The sequence below is a fragment of the Poecilia reticulata genome, chromosome 5 (assembly GCF_904066995.2).
Source record: "Poecilia reticulata chromosome 5, P_reticulata-male-v2, whole genome shotgun sequence".
In the NCBI taxonomy this organism is placed as follows: domain Eukaryota; kingdom Metazoa; phylum Chordata; class Actinopteri; order Cyprinodontiformes; family Poeciliidae; genus Poecilia; species Poecilia reticulata.
Genome location: NC_088834.1, coordinates 11587257 through 11605110, shown reverse-complemented (window position 1 = coordinate 11605110; position 17854 = coordinate 11587257). Strand labels below are relative to the sequence as shown.

General features: G+C 38.2%; 1 protein-coding gene across 1 annotated transcript; it reads right to left on the bottom strand.

Moving 5' to 3' along the window:
- Positions 1 to 817: 817 nt before the first annotated feature.
- slc6a1b (solute carrier family 6 member 1b) lies at positions 818 to 17321 on the bottom strand. Its single transcript, XM_008408540.3, has 15 exons — positions 16907 to 17321; positions 15383 to 15803; positions 14963 to 15094; positions 14433 to 14533; positions 13916 to 14025; positions 13384 to 13516; positions 12740 to 12874; positions 11634 to 11737; positions 10986 to 11110; positions 10568 to 10680; positions 10257 to 10388; positions 6394 to 6496; positions 6188 to 6288; positions 5778 to 5945; positions 818 to 4358 (listed from the first exon to the last, which is right to left on the bottom strand). Exons 2-15 carry the CDS (start codon positions 15627 to 15629, stop codon positions 4245 to 4247), a joined length of 1818 nt encoding a protein of 605 aa, XP_008406762.1. The 5' UTR covers positions 15630 to 15803; positions 16907 to 17321; the 3' UTR covers positions 818 to 4244.
- Positions 17322 to 17854: the final 533 nt, after the last annotated feature.

Sequence of the window (17854 nt, the reverse complement as noted above, 5' to 3'; positions counted from 1 at the left end):
AATTTCTTATAATTGTTAACCTTCATCCTCCTCAACATTCAGTCATTTGTCCACATCATGGAAGCAGTTCCTCATTTCTGCAGACAAATTTCAAATCCTTTCGGACATGCAACATTCTCTTCCGTAAACATATCTGCTGTTTTATAACATTTTCATTTGTTTGAGTCACGAGTCAAAATTAGCTATACATATGACAGCTAAATAGTCATTCCCTATAAGAACTATACAGAAAACGTGTTTATTGGGAGGGTCAAGTTTAAACCCAGATCTCAATCCAGTTGAGAATCTGTGGTCAGACTTGAAGATTGTTGTTCACCAGTGGGAACCATATAACTTGAGGGAGCTACTCAAATATCTGCAACTAGTTACTACACATCTCTGATTACAACCGAAGAGAGTACATGCTCAGGAGTTGCCAAGCGATGAATTGTGGCTGGGACGTGTTGGATGTCATCCAGGACGGCTCCGGTTTGTGCAGGTGGTCAAAAGGATATTACTGTAGCGGCAGAAAAGCATTTTGTCAGATACCATCAGCCAGGTTTACAGCTAGCATCTTTTGAGGTGATAAGCCTGATTGCATATTCATTTCCACTTATGTAATAAATAGAGCATTAGCATATTACCGAGCAGGTCAGCATCAACAGCAGCCATCTCAGTGAGAGCATTTGAAGTGTTTTTGTATATTTTGAGCTGCCGTTTGGACGTACTCAAAATGTATCACCCATTGCAGAAAGGGAAATGGTTTTATAATACATCTGTTATGCATTATGCTGGCTTATAGTGCTACAAACAGATGCAATGAAAATGACACAATGCAGACTTTATAATCTATAGATCTTTATTTAATTTTGCAGATAACATATATAGCAATCATGCTTTTTCATAGAACACCATCTAAACACATTTATTATATTTTTTTTACATATAATATTTTACATTAGGCCCATATAACAGCTAAAAATATACAAAACAATATTCCCTGACTAGACATTTCTATAACATTTTTATTATTATTATTATCTCTTTATTATTACTCTATTCTGTTATTGTTGTCATCATTTTTACAGTGGAGAGAGATATGTGCCTTAGTTTCTGAGACAGTATTATTGCAGAAAACAGCAAAAAATGTCACATTTTTTCCATTCAACATTTAGACAGAATAAAGAAAAACTCAGCGTATACGGACATTTACAGATACATGTATTACACAATCCAGTTTACAACATCATTCAAGAGAGAAACTGCGGTGTGGTAACTTTATACAAAATTCATGGAACCCTTGCATCATTGCACATTTTGATTCATATATCTTAAAAAAAAAAAGTCAGTACAGTTTTAAGGAACGGGAATGATTCAGCTTGATACCTGCTGTATGTAGCTGCCATAATAGCATATTCTCTTGATCCTTCTTTGTCACCTAGTTAGTAGTTTGTGATAAAGTTAAAATCCATCTTTGCTTTTATACTGGAATCCTTCAGAATCAAGTATTACTAGATATGCAACATTTCTCTTTGCTTTATAGTTTTAGTGTTGTTGGCCTGTGTGGCATGTGCTTGTGTGTTTTTATGCTAACAGTATTTAGTCCTATAATTGTTAAAAAGCTCCTCACTCAGAGAATCAATGTATCATATACAACTTATTTCAGGAGGACCTTTACAGAATAGGCATAGGTTACTGGTATCAAGATACATCAACGTTCGCATTACTTTTCTCTCATTGTCTTCCAACTGGTTTAAAAGTCCTTTTAATGAGATGCTTGAGAAAGTGCCACAATGAAAGTGCTTGACAGTTACCTGAAAGAAAGCTACAACACTTTTTCCTAAAGACAAATCCAGCTGTTTGGAAATATTGCTGGCTGAACAAAACAGAGTGATGAGGAAACTTTGTACTGTCTTTTACCTTTGGGCTACTTATAGTTGTGTTCAGAGGAGATTTTAGCATTTGTCTGGTAAAACACCCACAAATTGGATGCTTCTGCTGCCTTCATTACATGTCTGAACTATGAACTCAGGTTGGGATTGACATCAATCCCAGTTGAACAATATTTCAGGGATAAATTCAAAACACTGTGGGATTTTCTAATTGATACTCTTATCAACTAGGATAACTTCTGCTAGCAATAAAGACTAATAATATTGCTTTGTATTTCTCTACTACAACCTGGAGATTCTGTTTTCGAAATAGATTTTTATAGTCTTTTTTTTTTCACACAACTAATTTCTAGTCATTTAATTTTATTTGCTTGTCAGCCGTACAAAAGTGCGGAGAAACTTTCCCTTTCTGTTCATTTTTCCAACTATATACTTCATGTGAAATTTCTGAGTGAAAATGAAACATTTAAACCCCGTCCTTCAACCAATCGATCGGTACCAATAGATAATAATGGATAATTCTTTTTTTTTGCTTGTTAATGTGAGTTTTGAAGCTATCACACAACAGAGTTAAAATGCCCATGTCTTGTAGTAGTACTGTTTTAGAAAATCTGTCAAGATGGTATTTATGAAGCGGTTCATGTTATAATAGGGAATCACTGATATTATATTTAAAATGTAATCAATATCTTACATTAGTTTCGTAGCTGCAGAAATAGTCACTACTTGTCTATTTAAGAAAGTAATTAGATCATGTGATCAGTTTTTGTTTCAAATATTTGTGTAAATACAGTAATGCCGTGCAATTTTCACCCAGACTTGTCATATCATGTCTATTACAAGAAAGCACAAAGCTGAGATCAGGTTTTAAATTTTAGCCCACAGCATCTTATCACAAAGACTTTATACAATTTGCATCTTCATGAATGTTTGGACAGAAAAACTTTTGGGGTTTCGATGACTACATTTTTCTAGATAGAGTAATAATTGTTTCAGTGAATCAAGTTGGTGCCTAAAACAGTTTGGTCATATCTACATTTGTTCCTGAGGAGTGGGTTACTACAGATATACAAGTAAACAAGAATAGGCAGAACATCGGTAGCTGTCACAGAAATCCACTTTTCTACCGCCAACGCTGGACGCCTGACAAGGCAGCATGCAGCAACTGCTTCACTCAGTACTTTATCCCCACTTAACCATCCCTCAGTTACTTAAAAATATACATTTTTCAAACAATTGCTCTCAAAATGGAACCGTAAAGAGCACAGAGCAACTGTGGGATTTCTACAATGGCTATACCTTTCATATTAGAGGCTTTAGTCCATAGAATAACCTTGTGCTTGTACACTGATGCTGTTTTATTTTTCCTAACTATTGCTTTTCTGCATCAAAAGGGTGCATTACTGGATCCATATTTAGTCTGCAGGTGAAACACCTACACAAATAGCTCAAACGATAGCAAGCAATTTGGTCCTTCTCACGTTCACGTATAGAAAACAACCTAAAAAAAAAATTACCCTAAACGGAGATTTAGACAACATACAAATTATATGTTCTTTAGAAAACAAATAAAACAGTCATAACAGTCTTGCTAAGTATCCTATATAAGTTATTTTTGCTGTTGTCACAGGTTTCAGTCATGCCAAAAAGAAGTATTCAAAATACCACAAGGTACTTGTGCTTTTCTAATGTAGCCCCCAACAAGAGTAGTAAACATTTCCAAAGAGGTGCAGGATTCTGCAAGGGTGTGATAGTCTGGCTAAGATATAATTTACACATACAAACAGATTTGGCCTTACCTGTTGCACATTCCCATATTGTCTTTGCTTGAAATTGATCTATATTAAACTTTTAATCCATAAAACTTTTGCTTTTTTTATTTAACAGCTACACTGCATTCATTTAAAGTATTTATCTCATTTACAAAATAAAATACATTTTACTCACAATTGTCTTTGTACAGTATTTTGAAATTAGTTGATTATTATAATTTTTATAGTGATATTATTGAATCAGTGAGGGCCTTCAGATTTAAATTATATATCTTCAATATACAGTAGTTCTCTAAGTCACATTTGCTTTTTCTAAGAAGGCTAAATTTTTGCATAATGAAATTCAAAATATCACAACAACTTTGCTGGGTTTTTTTTCTTCTTCTTCTTCATAAGTTTTATATCTCTGTATTATAAAAATAAAGAAACAGAACAACCCCCTTTAAAATAACCGTGTAATCAGGTTGGTTTCACATGTCCCCAGGAGGTAGGTGAATAAAAGCAGACGTAGAAGTCTAGTGGTTGTTCCCAACCTTGATTACGGTGCAGCGCCGGTCTGGCCGTTCAAACAGAGAGGCAGGCAGAGCTTCGTTATTTCTTTTTAGATGTAGGCTTCCTCATTGGCAGGGTTCTGATTCTGGCTTTCTGCCTGCTGATCTGGACCATTTTCCTGAGCCTTCACCAGAACCAGAGGTTTGATCATCATGCGCAGGCGCTGAGAAGAAGATCAGAGGGATTAAAAAAACAGTTTCTGCAGACATGATTTATATCTTCGCAGATTAACAGTGGATATGAAGCCTTCACACTTGATGATTGATTTTACAAATAAACAATACAACCTATTTCATCAGGTTGTATTGTAGGCTTCAAGAGATGTAGGCTTCAAGAGAAGCCTACATGCTTCTCTTGAAGACTTTTTTGTTTTCTCTTTTGTAAGTACATTTTAATTAATCAGAATTACATTTGCATGTTAAGTAATTTCTGTTTGGCTTACAGGTCAGAGTAGTGGTTGAAACAATGACAAAAAGTTCAATAGGGATGTGCTGATTCTTTTCCTACACAGTAAAAAGGTCAATTCCCATTGGCTCCACAGCTGCAACCACAAGAAGGATGTCAGTGTCCAAGAAATGTACCTAATTATCAAAAAACTTGAAGTTTTCCAAGTTGGACTGCACTCTTCTCCAGTCATTTTAATGAAGTGTTTGTGAAACCAAGTGTTGGCCTGAAAGCAGAGCAGCATTCAGCTGCCTGATTGCTACAATTACACAATCAGCCATCAGCTGGTGCACCACGATCTGACAGCTGCATTTCGCCTCTGATAGCCTCTTTTGCAATGCCTGCAATTATGGTACATTTACTCTTACAGAATCTATAAGCTATAAATGTCACTGGGAGCTGCATTCTGTACATTGTGCAGGAGTAGATATCAAGCACCCAAAAATGTAAATGCTGAGCTAAAAACGTTTTGTCTGTTATTGATTAGGACAGTCGGATCAATGAAGTAGGACTCCATCACTGCAGATGGTTTTCCAAGAGCTCAGTGGCTGTTGAAACGGAAAAACTGCTTTACGCAACTAATCATTTTTCTTTCACTAATCCTTTTATCACCGTAACACTCTTCATTTCAGTTTATTATTTCTCTATCAAGCATGCTTGTGAGTTTGTTCATTAAAAATCACTGAATCATGGTGCCACAGTTTGGTTTTAATCCTCTGAAGAAAATAAGACAAAGTAAAGCTCAGCATTTTTCTCTTTTACAATTGGGTACCCTTTTGGCTTTATGTCAACAAATTCATTCTTACTGTTGATTCTAGATGAACAGATTCCAGTTTGACTTTGTGGTAACAAATGTGACTGAGTATCCCTCTAAAGATTATGTTTTGTATAAAATCTGGAGAGCTTATGTTGTCGTAATATACCAATGCACAGTGAGCTAAAGTGGGTTTATTAAAAAACAACTATCTTGTACAACCAGTAATCCACTAGAAACTGACAACACCATTTTCTTGGCTGCAGATTTCAGAATTATGCAAATATGCTGGGCCTAATTGCAGCTTTATTCAAACAGATGTATGGCGCACCGAGTTTAAATAGATACATTCAAAAGAAGATACATATGGTGATAACGTCTTACCTCTTTGTAGGTGCCTTTGAGTGTCAGGAACATGTAGCCCATGTAGCCTGGGATGAGAATCATGGAGGATAGGGCCATTAGCCAACCAACTCCCTGACCCCAGCTAGGGAACACATAATCTCCCATAGTAAGGGGAACCATCTGCACTGCACTGAACAAGAACACTCCCTGGAGAACAGAGGGACAAAAGGATGTATCTCAGCATCTTACATTGATAGACATTTTGCCCATTATATCCCATTTCCCCAATAACACTGACACAGTGGACATAGCCTATATAGGTTTATCTTTAACTTTCTCTTAAAACAACAACAACATAGGGAAATGTGGGGATGTAGCATGACAAAATGTGTAAAGATTCAAATACATGCAATGGTTAATTGTTAAATACTACAACAGGTAACACTTACAGCCACAATGAGGGGAGTGAAAACAACCCAGCAGGCCTTCCACCACAGACAGGGCCTGTAGCCAATCATTTCCTCAATGTTGTCGAAGAATTTATTCACACCTGCATGTAAAAAATGAAAAAGATAAAGATGTTTTTTTTTCATAATCTTTATATGACTTTTGAGACTTGAGTCATTTTTACATGCATTATGAAAAAAATGCTCACCATAGAACCATGAAATTGAGATGCACTCAAAGAAGACCAGGAAAAGCAGGGACATTCCACTCGCTGAGTAGTAGTCAAAGAGCTTAAACACATACAGTCCACCCTGCAAGTTAAGGATGAAACGAAGATAATGAGACAACTGAAGTAGGAAATTGTAAACACAAACATAAAATGTAGCTGTATTTATGTGCAGGACAGTCTCAAACTGGTCTGGAGGAATAATGAAGCGTAAAATCTGAGTTTACACTAATGACTATGGCTGTGGGAAGCAGTGACATATTTATATGGATTATTTCAGTGTCTTGTAAGAGATCTATTATGGTGGCCATTTATTACAAACAGAATAGCTTGTTAGTTTACATTGCCAAAAGTGGTTAATTTCCTTTTAGAGTAAAGTTCTGTGGGAACAGAGGGATTATTTAACCTCTGAGTTTTATGCATAGCTGCAACAATTTCCTGTGGTGAAATATTATTTGTATTTTTTTTCATGTATTTATTTAAAACACTGTTGTAAGTCTAGGACTCCAGACTCCAATTACCATGGTTCAAGTAGACCATAAACCATAAAAAGACCATCCAATACTAAAATCAATACTAAATGACAATGTAACTATTAGGTTTAAAAATGGAAGCTTGAATAAACAAGATAGCAGACTAGTGGGTAACAAAATCACTTTAATCTTACGACACTGTAAGATTTGTGTAAAAACAATTATCACTATGAATTTCTGCCAAGTACGACATTAGCATTTCTATGTACCTGAACTCTGTCTGAAAGTAGCAAACAAATTCATGAAGCAGTGGTAGATGTAAAGGATGCCACAGGATGTGAAAACTATATTATTTTCTTATGCTGCCTTCAGGTCTCTTACTGAATGGATTTCTGGAGAAACATCCTGTCTGTTTTGTGTCTTTGTTGATTCACTTTTACCGCAGTAAAGCAATTCAAACTTGTGCCATTTTGACATTAAGTAAAAAGAAAAAAAAACCTGTTTATTTTGAGGCAGTCAAAAACAGGTTGTTGCTACAGTTGTTTGGTACCTTTTATTAACCTTTTTTTTTCTAGAAAATTCAGCTTTATGGAAATTGATTACCAAAGATGAAAGCCATCTTGAGGCTGTGAGCTGAAGATTAAAGCAAACAAGCAGCTTTTTATTATTGGAGAAGCAAAAACAATATTGTCACAGAAGACCTATCCATCCAACCATTGGTTATCTGAGATCAGGTCAATGGGGTAATAGGTCTGTTGGGAAACCTAGATGTCCACTTCCCCAACAGCACTCTCCAATTCTTTCTGAGGTGTCACTAGGCACTCCCAGGTCAGAAGGGATGCATCATCCCTACACCTTTTTGATTCTGCCCTGAGATTCCCCTTCAAAGGAGAGGATACCTAGGAGGCATCTGAAGTCCCCCTTCTGGATGACTGTAATCCATACCCTAAACCTGAGTCATCTTTTGAAGGAAGCTCATTTCAATCACTAAAATCCAGGTTCTCTATCTTTTTTTGGTCATAACCCATACTGCATGACCATAGGCGTGGCTGGACTGTAGCTACAAGTAAATCATGGTCTGCGTTCCTGGGTCAGTTCTTTCTTCACCACAACAGTCCATGGCAATCCATCATCACTGTAGATGAGCAGCTAATCCTTCCACCCATCTTTTGCTCCATCCCATTATCACTTGTGAACAAGACACCAAGACACTTAAACTAATCCTCTGAAGGCGTTCACTGATGCCTAAACTGGAGGGAAGTGTTCACCTTTTCCTGGATATGATCCATGGTCTCAGACAGGAAATATCATTCTAGCTAATTCCAACTTGGATGCAACAAACTTTAGACATGTCTAAAGTTTGTTGACATTCACTAAGATGCCAACAGGACCAAAAAGCAAAATGCCAAGATGAAACCCCAGAGATTGCCTAACCAGACACCCTTCTCTCCACAACTATCTTTTCAAATCCTGCCAGTGAACACCACAAACAAGATCAGTGCCAGCCCTGGTTGAGGCCAGCCTGCACTTGAAACAAGCTTAACATTGTGCTGATGATGCAGACACAGCTCTTGTGTTGATTGAAGGACAACATCAAGCGTCAGTACCCTGTTCTCTGATAGGACCCATTACAAAATGTCTTGGCAGACACAGTCGAATGGCATGTCAAGGTCCATAAAACTCCTCTGGACCAGACAACCAAACTCATCCTAACCCACTTGGTGATTCCAAAAGGGTTAATTTCCAAGTCACTCTTCAACAACCAGAAGAAAAACCACAATGACACTGGTGAATCAAAGGCTTCTCCCATTTCTCCAAAGATACTGAAGACATTTGTCATTAATAAAAACACAATAATATGTACACCTTCAGTATCTTGGTTTAAATCTTGTCAACTTGCAGCCCGAGAGCTTTTTAAGTACCACAGCAAACTCTGCACTGGTGAAGTTTCCCACAAGTCCTTTCATCGTGCCTTTCCTAAAGGGATATGATCGCATTGCAAATGAGGCAATCAAAAAGTATTCCTTATACAGTTTGACAATAGCCAGGTCTTCAGTTCACCATTCCTAGGTAACAGAACATGATGGTAGCATTCATCTTTCTATCGAAATTGCCAAACAATACTTCAAAAACCTTTCCAAGGCCAAATGAAAGTCATTTTGCAGTGCAAATTCAAAATCCTTGAAAACTGAATTTTTCACACTTTTAACCACAAAATCACACTTCTGCTGTGTCTCAGAAATCTTTTTAAAAAGTTTTTATTGGCTCTAGTGGCCTTTATTTGAATGTAGTTTGACAGGAAAGAGGGGGAAGACATGCGGCAAATGTCACCAGGCCGGGAATCGAGCCTGCGACCACCGCCACGAGGACCAAGGCCTCAATACGTGGGTTGTGGCCCCTGCGCCACCACAGCACCCCTTGTTCAGAAACCTTAAGAGTAAAAATAAATCCCAAAGGCTTCCCTCTTCAGCTCCTGTGGTCTCTAAAGTCCATAGTTCAAAAAAGTTACATCTGCAATATCGAGATCCTGCTCAAGACCAATTCCAAATCCTCAACTTTTCCTGGATTACTTTGAGAAACTCTCCAGAATGAGTTGAGAATGTCCTGAAAAGGATTTACTGCCAGATATTCTCAGTTCACCCATATCACCTATTTGATTATCACTAGCAGGTGGTGATCAGCTGACAATAATGCCCTCACTCATAGATATAACACATAGATATCAATATATAATTACAAAATACACAAGACTGATCATCTTGTGTTAAAATCATTGTGTGTGTCGAGATCCTGGCAAAGAAGTTTAAAAAGAAAACATCACTTGTATTATAAGCAACCCCATTATTATCTACTAAAGCTCAACAGAATCCCCAAATGGTATCCTTTGCAAAACATCATTCAAAAACTTCAAGAAGACTGAGTCATTTAAACAACTGGTTGGTTCATACACAACAACTACAGTCAGGACCTTCCCTCTTTCAAGTCAAAGACACACAGAGGTCACAGTCTCTCTCTCTCTTTTTTTCTCTCTCTCTCTCTTTCTCTCTCACTCTCTCTTAGTGGGGAAAACTCTACCAAAGAGGCACTCACTGGTGCATTAGCATTGGCACTGCAGCACAGACACCAGCTACAGGAAATGAGAAAAATAGCAGTTTAAGGTGCTATTAGTAGGGCATTAAATAGCAGTTTAATGCCCTACTACACATGAAACTCTTTAAAAGTTAAAGAGGAAAACTATTGCTTGTCTTTCGGAAATTATACAATGTACAAGTGGTAATATTTATGTGAACAGCCTTGTATTTCTGTTAGAATCAATCTCATGAAAAATACAAACACAGAGGAAACTCACGCCTGATACTTCCACATATTTACCTGTGTGATGTTGGACAGGCCAATAATGTAAGAAACAAGGCAGACGACAGCGATGAAGATTTCTCTACGCTTTCGGAGGATGTGAGGAAACTCATCAACCAGCGCAGTGATGAAACCTTCCACAGTGCAGAACTGCAAAGTTTGTAGAGCCATTTTAGAACTGTGTCACTTAACACACTGCTGTCACAGTAAAATCATTGCAAAGTTTGTTTTAGTGCACAAATGAATTTGTGCACTAAAGTAGCAACAACGAAATTCTGTGACATTGGAACGGTCCAAAACGCAGACCATGTTTGTTGGATTATTTTCACCTGGCTGTCGATTCCCAGCATCAGCAGCATGGAGAAAAACAATATGGCCCAGAGAGGAGAGACAGGCAGCTGGGTGACGGCTTCGGGATATGCCAAAAATGCCAGGCCAGGTCCTTATGTAAGATAAATTACTGTTAGCGCAAATGTACAGTGAGAAATGTATTAAACATATGTTATTGGTATAAATAAAGAAGGACCCTTGCAAATGTTAAGCAAATATAACAACATAGAAAAAATAAAAATAAAATAAATAAAACAATAAAGTATATAAATAGAAGTTGTTCTTTTAATAAATATCCCAGTATTTCTTCTTGATTGTAAAGTTAGAAAATTCAGTGACATTTCTTTTCATGTATACACATTATCTTGTCCTTGTGTCTATTGTTGCATTTTAGGTTTCAACATTGATTGCAATTACCTGAGGCTGCCACATCAGCAATTGGCCTCTTTGTTACATTAGCCATGAATCCCACAATGGAAAAGATGACAAAGCCGGCGAACATACTGGTGAAGGAGTTGATGCAGCAGACAATGATAGAATCTCTGCAGGGGAGAGACAGAGCACAGGCCATTGTTACGGCTGTATCAATTCCTTATCACCCCGTCACACATTGGAGAGAAACATTTGAGGGGAAAGGAGGAGGGAGAAGTCGAAAGCCATTTTGAGTCCTGCAGAACCACAGCATGCAGTTTGTGCTAACCTCTTTTTATTTGTTTTTTTTTAAATAGCAGTGTGCTTTAATATTGTTCAATATGTGCACTTTTGCCCCTGACCAGTCTTTATTCTTTAATCTGACTATGGATGAGACATAAAACGAGTTATATATTGTTTAATTGTAAAAAAGCAAATAAATTAACACTCAACCCTGTGTGGTCAATTGCCCTAATAAAAATAAAGGTTTTTACTGTAGAGCTGACACAAAAGCAACAAATTGGAGACATTTGCACTGTTTCTGTAAAAATGTCGTGTGGGTGAGCAGAACTGCATATTAACACCTCATACGAACAGACTCCTTTATTTGCAGTGATAAATGAGCCTGAAAGGCAGCATACTTGTGTCACCTACCTGTAGACGTTATTATTGAAGGGATTGTAGCTGCCAAGAGCAATCAGAGAACCTAATCCCAGACCGTAGGAAAAGAAGATCTGCGTGGCAGCATCGAGCCATACCTGACACACAGGGATTAGAAAATATGCCAGTCACTGTGTATAAATGAATATCTGCACATTTTATGTGTGTTGAAGCATTTTTTTTTCCAAAATCATTAACTTGAGGGATTCATATTGAAATGTTCATTCTTTTGTTTAAACAGTAATAGGAAAAAACCCTCCACTCTCATCACACTGTTCTCACCTCTTCTTCTCAATATTAAAAGCGTCGCATTATCTCAATAGTGACATTCAGGCGTGAATTAATTAAACATTGGCCACATATCCTTTGAATTTAAACTAATCAGCAACATTTATGTTTAGCTTTTTATTTGCATTGTATTGTGTGCGTTGATCTGTATCCACTGTGGTTTTGAGAAGTACTTACCAGAATGCAAACGTCATAGTCAAATACTGGGATTGCATGTGAAAAAGCAACACAAATTTGTGGCAACTCTAAGTAAGACTCTTTTTTTAACTTTCTTGCCATTTTTTTTTAATTTAGAGCACAAAAAATTTTCTGTCATAAATTTTTTTCCACTTAAACTGAGAATCGTACAGACGTTAATGCAGTCTTATTGATTTTGGTAACATCTGAAGTTAGCTGCTTGAACTGTTTTAGAGGAACCAGTGCAAAGGGGAAGGATATGAAGGCATGTTACTCTTTTCATGTTTTTTTTTATTTAGAAAACCATGCATCATTTTCCTTCCACATCACATATTACGTTCTACTTTGTGTTGGTCTATCAAAAAATTCCCATAAAGGTTTGTGGTTGTAAGGCAACAAAAATGTCAAAATACTTTGCAACGTACATCTGCAAAAAATTCCATTAACATATCAGCACTTTGAATGTTCTTCCATAAAAAAGACCTCTCTGTAGTCTACCCACAACTTTGGAAATTTTATGTCAAAGAAGTGAAACTCATCCATTTTCTGGCACAGCTCATCCTCTGGAGCCTCCTGCGCTGCAGTTTATGTCACATAGTTGTATCTTTCTCAACACAACAAGTCAAAAGGCTCACCTCAGACTCCTTGAGTTTCTGGAAGTCTGGTGTGATGTAGAAGAGAATCCCGTCAAAAGCTCCAGGCAGAGTGACGCCACGGCAAAACAGGATGAACAGCATAAAGTAAGGGTATGTCGCCGAGAAGTAGACAACCTGTGAGACACGTCACTGTTAGAGCAATCGCTATATTCTGTGAACTACAACTACATGTTGGATTAAGTATATTTGTTCTGCAAAGAAGCTATTTAGCTCAAATTGTCAATTTACTGTGTTACTGTGGCACCATTCCCACAGCACTGCACAGAGTCCCAGTCAGCCCTTCCTCTGAGACAAAATGACCTCAGGATGAGTAGGTTCAGCACACTCCCAGTGCACTTTCACCTTCTTATCTGAACCAATTTTGCGCCTGTGCATTTAACTTAATAAGTCATTAACATGATGAGGACACTGACTTTTTTTGTAAAATAAGCAAATAATTGTTTGAATTAAAGAGTTTTCTTTTTGTTATTTAGTATAAGATGTACTGTAAGCCAACGACAAAAAACGACACCAATAAGCAGTAAAGCAGTTTCTAGAACATATTTCATCAGTAATCCTTGATCTTTACTGCAGACTCTGATATTCCGGAGCTGTCTGTTTGTTTAGCCCCTTTGTATACTCACTTTGCCTGTCCAGCTGACCCCCTTCCAGATACAGAAATAGACGAGCACCCATGCAATGGCGAGCGTGATGGCCAGCGGAATCCTGACCTCCCCAGGTTTTTCCAAACCGTCCGTCAGCTGATGCATGTTACGTCTGCAGCAAAAAAGCAAAGTGGCCAAACTGTTATGCAGAAGAGTAACATGAATCTCATACATGCACAAATATGCATGCATGCATCTTGGTATTTAGAGACTTAATTATCCCCCTGAATCTTTTCAGAAGCCCCAAAATTATTATTATTATTATTGTTATTGTATTTTGTATTGTATTGTTTGTATCTGTTCTGAAGTTACGTTTTTTCTTTTTTTTCTCATAATGTCTTGAAGCAAATTCTCTACTGAAGGATCTGGTTCATAGCATGCAAATTGCTACGTCAGCCTATCTCTGACCCCTAATCTGACCCTTCCTTACCCTCACTGGCAGGCAGTGACCTTATCGCATTTAATTTGTTCACAACATTTCAGACTGTGGCGTCTCAGATGTCCAACTTACTCCCAGAACTCCAACACAGCACTGGTGAGGTTTGTCGTGTCCGCGATGCTGTAGTTGGTGTAGCAGCGATCTGTGTTCCAGGCATTGCCACATGTCTTCCATGGCAGGTCCTGAAAATGAGAAGAAGAAAAAAACACACATAGAGACTGGGAGAAAGCTCTTTTTTTCCTCAAACCCGCTCCCATCGCCGAGTCCCATTCTCTCAGGCTGTCAAGCAGCCAAGACTGTGATGCTCATTCGGGACATTGAGATTTCATGGTTTTCTCAGTGGAGTGAATGCTTCATCGCAGAATGCATTTATCAATACCTTGTGTGAGGCGCTAATTATGCGGGAAAGGAAGTAATAAAAGTCATACTCTGTTAAAGGGTTGTGCAGCCTTACATAAGAGGCTCTGGCAAGCAGCCTGCCACATGACTAAAGTAAATTACAATGTAAAGATACATTAAAAAGAATGGCTATGCTTTGAATGGCATAAAGGGAGAGGGTGTCATGATTTTACAGAGTGAATATACTCACAGTGGTGAAGGAGTTGTACAGATAGTAAATAGCCCAAGCAATGATTACAATGTAATAGATATTGAGCCAAAAAGACAGAACAGCAGCAGCCAGACCCACACCTGGAACACAAAATACAGGAATAATTTTAACTCTATGTTAAAAAAGAGAGGGAGAAAAATCTAAAAGTAGTTTGAAAGGTAAGGTTTGACATTATCTGACCTCTATTAAATTCAGTTTATTTAAATTCAGTTCACTGAAAGTAATGCATTCTTATGACTACTTCTGACAAAAAAGAAAAGCCACCTGAAGACATTTTATAAGACAAACAGATTCAATTTGTATCCAGAAATATATACTTACTACCAATATAATAAAATCAAACAAATAGTCAATTTCAATTACATGCATTCCAATCGCTTCTTTGTCATAATACAGTGAAGGCAAACTGTTTAGAATATACATTTTCTACATAAGAACATAACAATCACAAGTTAAACATGAAGCTCCAACTAATAATAGTTAAGCCGGTTAGTTATGTATTTTATTACCTTTGAACATTGGGGCCAGCTTCCACACCCCCAGACCTCCAATAGAAGTGTATTGACCGAGAGCCGTCTCCAGAAAGAACAGGGGCATGCCAGCAAATACCAGCGTCAAAAAGTAGGGAATCAAGAAGGCCCCTGGATGAGAGGTGAGAAGAAAAGTGTGTGAATCATGAAATTAATATTCACTATAATCCAACATGTTACTTGGCAGAGGGAGTAATTGGTTTCAGGCTGCACCCAGAAAAGCGCGCAGATTTTCTCTTTTTTCTGCTTGTGCGCAATTACGCACGGCGTTGTTCAGAAGATACACTTAAGATCTCTTTTATTTCAAACTCTCCAGAATCAGACTCTCGATCTTTGGTCGCGTCACCTTTACGTTCCGTTTTGGTGTTTGTTGAAAATAGTGAAAAAATTCCTGATTACCTCCGCCGTTTTTCCCACACAAGTAAGGAAACCTCCACACATTCCCCAGTCCGATTGCGTATCCGACACAAGAGAGGAGAAAGTCAAATTTCCCAACCCACGTTTCTCTCTCCGGAATGTCCTTTTTCGTCTTCTGCACCTTCACCACCAGTGTTTTGGGTTTGTCATTTGGCGTGGTGCTGGGCGCGTCGTTCACGGTCTCGGTTAAGACGTGTCCGTCCGAGGCTTTGGTCCCGTTTGTGGCCATAATGACGGTCTGTGTTGGAAGGTCCTGACCAACGTAGAGGTGGTGGTTTCAGCACCAGTCCAGACAGAGCGCGGCGTATCCGTCCTGCGCTACAGTAGTCCCCAGAGAAAAGCCGTGGGAAAAGGGAGGATTGAGGGTCTGAGAGTGATGAGGTACGGCGGCGAGGCAGAGACCCTGAAAACAAACGTGAACTGGTTAAGATACTTTTTTTTCACAAAAAGGGACATTTTGATTTTCATGTAAAAAAAAAAAAATATTTTATATATATATATATATATATATATATATATATATATATATATCATAATTTTATTTTATTTTTTATTTTTTTGAAAAACCTGCCGCACAGTAAGCGAACCTCACCGGGATCAAATAAGGACTCATCCCACAGCAAGAATCACTTCTGATGGCCTGAAGTGGATCCGTGTTAGACGAAATTTAGAGCCCTGCTCTTGTCCTTGATTCATTGTGCTCTACATTCAATGGCCCACTTCCCAGTGCTCTGGTACGAGAGCAGAGCAATTAAACACATTTAGGAGTCGCAGTCGCAAAGCCCACGTCTAATGAATCACCTGGAGAGGCTAATAACTCTCCACAGAGGCTGCACCTTCAACAGATCTCTTTTATCCATCCATTCACCAAACAGGTTTATTCCCTAATTAATCTGTATAATTTGATGCCCCAAAAACAACATCCGGTCTTTAGAATAAAAAAGAAAGAAAGAAAAAAAAAATATATATATATATACGTTTAGATTGGAATTTTTTTTTGTATTTAAAATGCATTTTAAATAACTGGAGTAAAAGGAAACATTAAGCGTTCTCAAGCGCTCTCCGCTTAGTGCGTAATTGGAGCGGCGTGAGGTAACATAGGTCTTAAATGTTTCTGGTTACCTTAGAGATGTGGTTTATTTGGATAAAAACCTATATGAAGTTATTGTAGCTCCAAATGTATGTAAAATGTGCATATAAGGCGCACAAACTGGTTGTTAGCCCGACATTACGCGCACAGTTTCTCTGCGTAATTCTCGCCTTTCATTTGATATTTCACGTTAGAAACATATGTCATACATTTAAATAAAATAAATGCGCCAATAGTCATGGTGAAATTCGTCTGCCTCCAAAGAAGAGCAGCCGAAAATCTGCATGCTTTGCCAAATGTATCGCAGCTGGACGTGGCGATGTCCTGACACCTCGCTTCTGAATAACATTCCAAAAATATATATTTTTCAAATATTAAAACAAAGCACATTGTTTTGATAAGAATAGGGTACTTACAGTGAAATTACGGCTTGTTTTGGGCGGTTGTTTCCCACCGGGGAAATATCCAACGTTCCCCCCCAAAAAAGTTAACTTCCTTTTACTTGTGCTCGGCGAAACCAAGGTGCAAACTTTGCATCCGTCGTCAAGGAGCAGACATTTGATCCTGAAGGAGGGAGAGGATGGTGGACAAGTGCGTGTTTGAGAGCGAGGTGCTGTCCTTAAAGGAGTGGTGCTGAAAGAGAGGCAGGGAGAGAAGACGGGGAAAGGAGCTGCCGCCGTTTGAGTTGAAGCGAGCAGGGACGTAACATGGAGCGCAGGGTTCTCACTCTCATCTACATAGCGTCAATGTCACCTCAAAGTCGACCCACCCCAACTCCAACATTTCCGCCACTGAGATGGCAGCGGGTTTGAGAGAGGAGCATCCTCTTGTCTCAAGGTTTTATATCCTTACTGATGCAGGCTTTTTTTTTTTTTTTTACACCAGGAACTTCTCTCCCTGTCCCACCCTCTCCTTTCAGACGCTCCAAAGGCCCAGTGATGCATCATATGGACTTTTAAGGCTGCCTAAAATACCCCCTGATTAAATACAATCAAGTTTAAAGATACTTGCAAGTCACTTATTTTTTTCATCAACAACTGTTCATTGATATCAAAAACCCAGTTTGCAATAAATAATGAATATATACTGCAGGATTCCCAAAAAAACAGACAAAAGCTCAATGAAAGCAAAATCACTGTTTCTATGTTGTAATTCTTGGATGACATCACAAGAGGCACCCAAATATGGTGGATTTTTGATAGATCTATACAGAGACAAAGCAAGTTGAGTTGCTGGGTTTACATTTCTGGATTTCTACCCATAGCTTATGATGGACACTGCTGTAAACACCAAGCTAACACAAATGTCATATTCTGATTTTGTCCGCATAAATAGTTACAGAATGTGATTTGCCAGTAGCCTGG

Bases quoted from the DNA above. Each gene is read 5' to 3' on its own strand.
- slc6a1b (XM_008408540.3), bottom strand. From the start codon at position 15,629: ATGGCCACAAACGGGACCAAAGCCTCGGACGGACACGTCTTAACCGAG. The intron at 13,517-13,915 runs GTAAGTTGGACA...TTTTTGCTGCAG, and splicing joins GCTGTGTTGGAGTTCTGGGA to ACGTAACATGCATCAGCTGA. The intron at 6,289-6,393 runs GTGAGCATTTTT...TTTTACATGCAG, and splicing joins CTCAATTTCATGGTTCTATG to GTGTGAATAAATTCTTCGAC.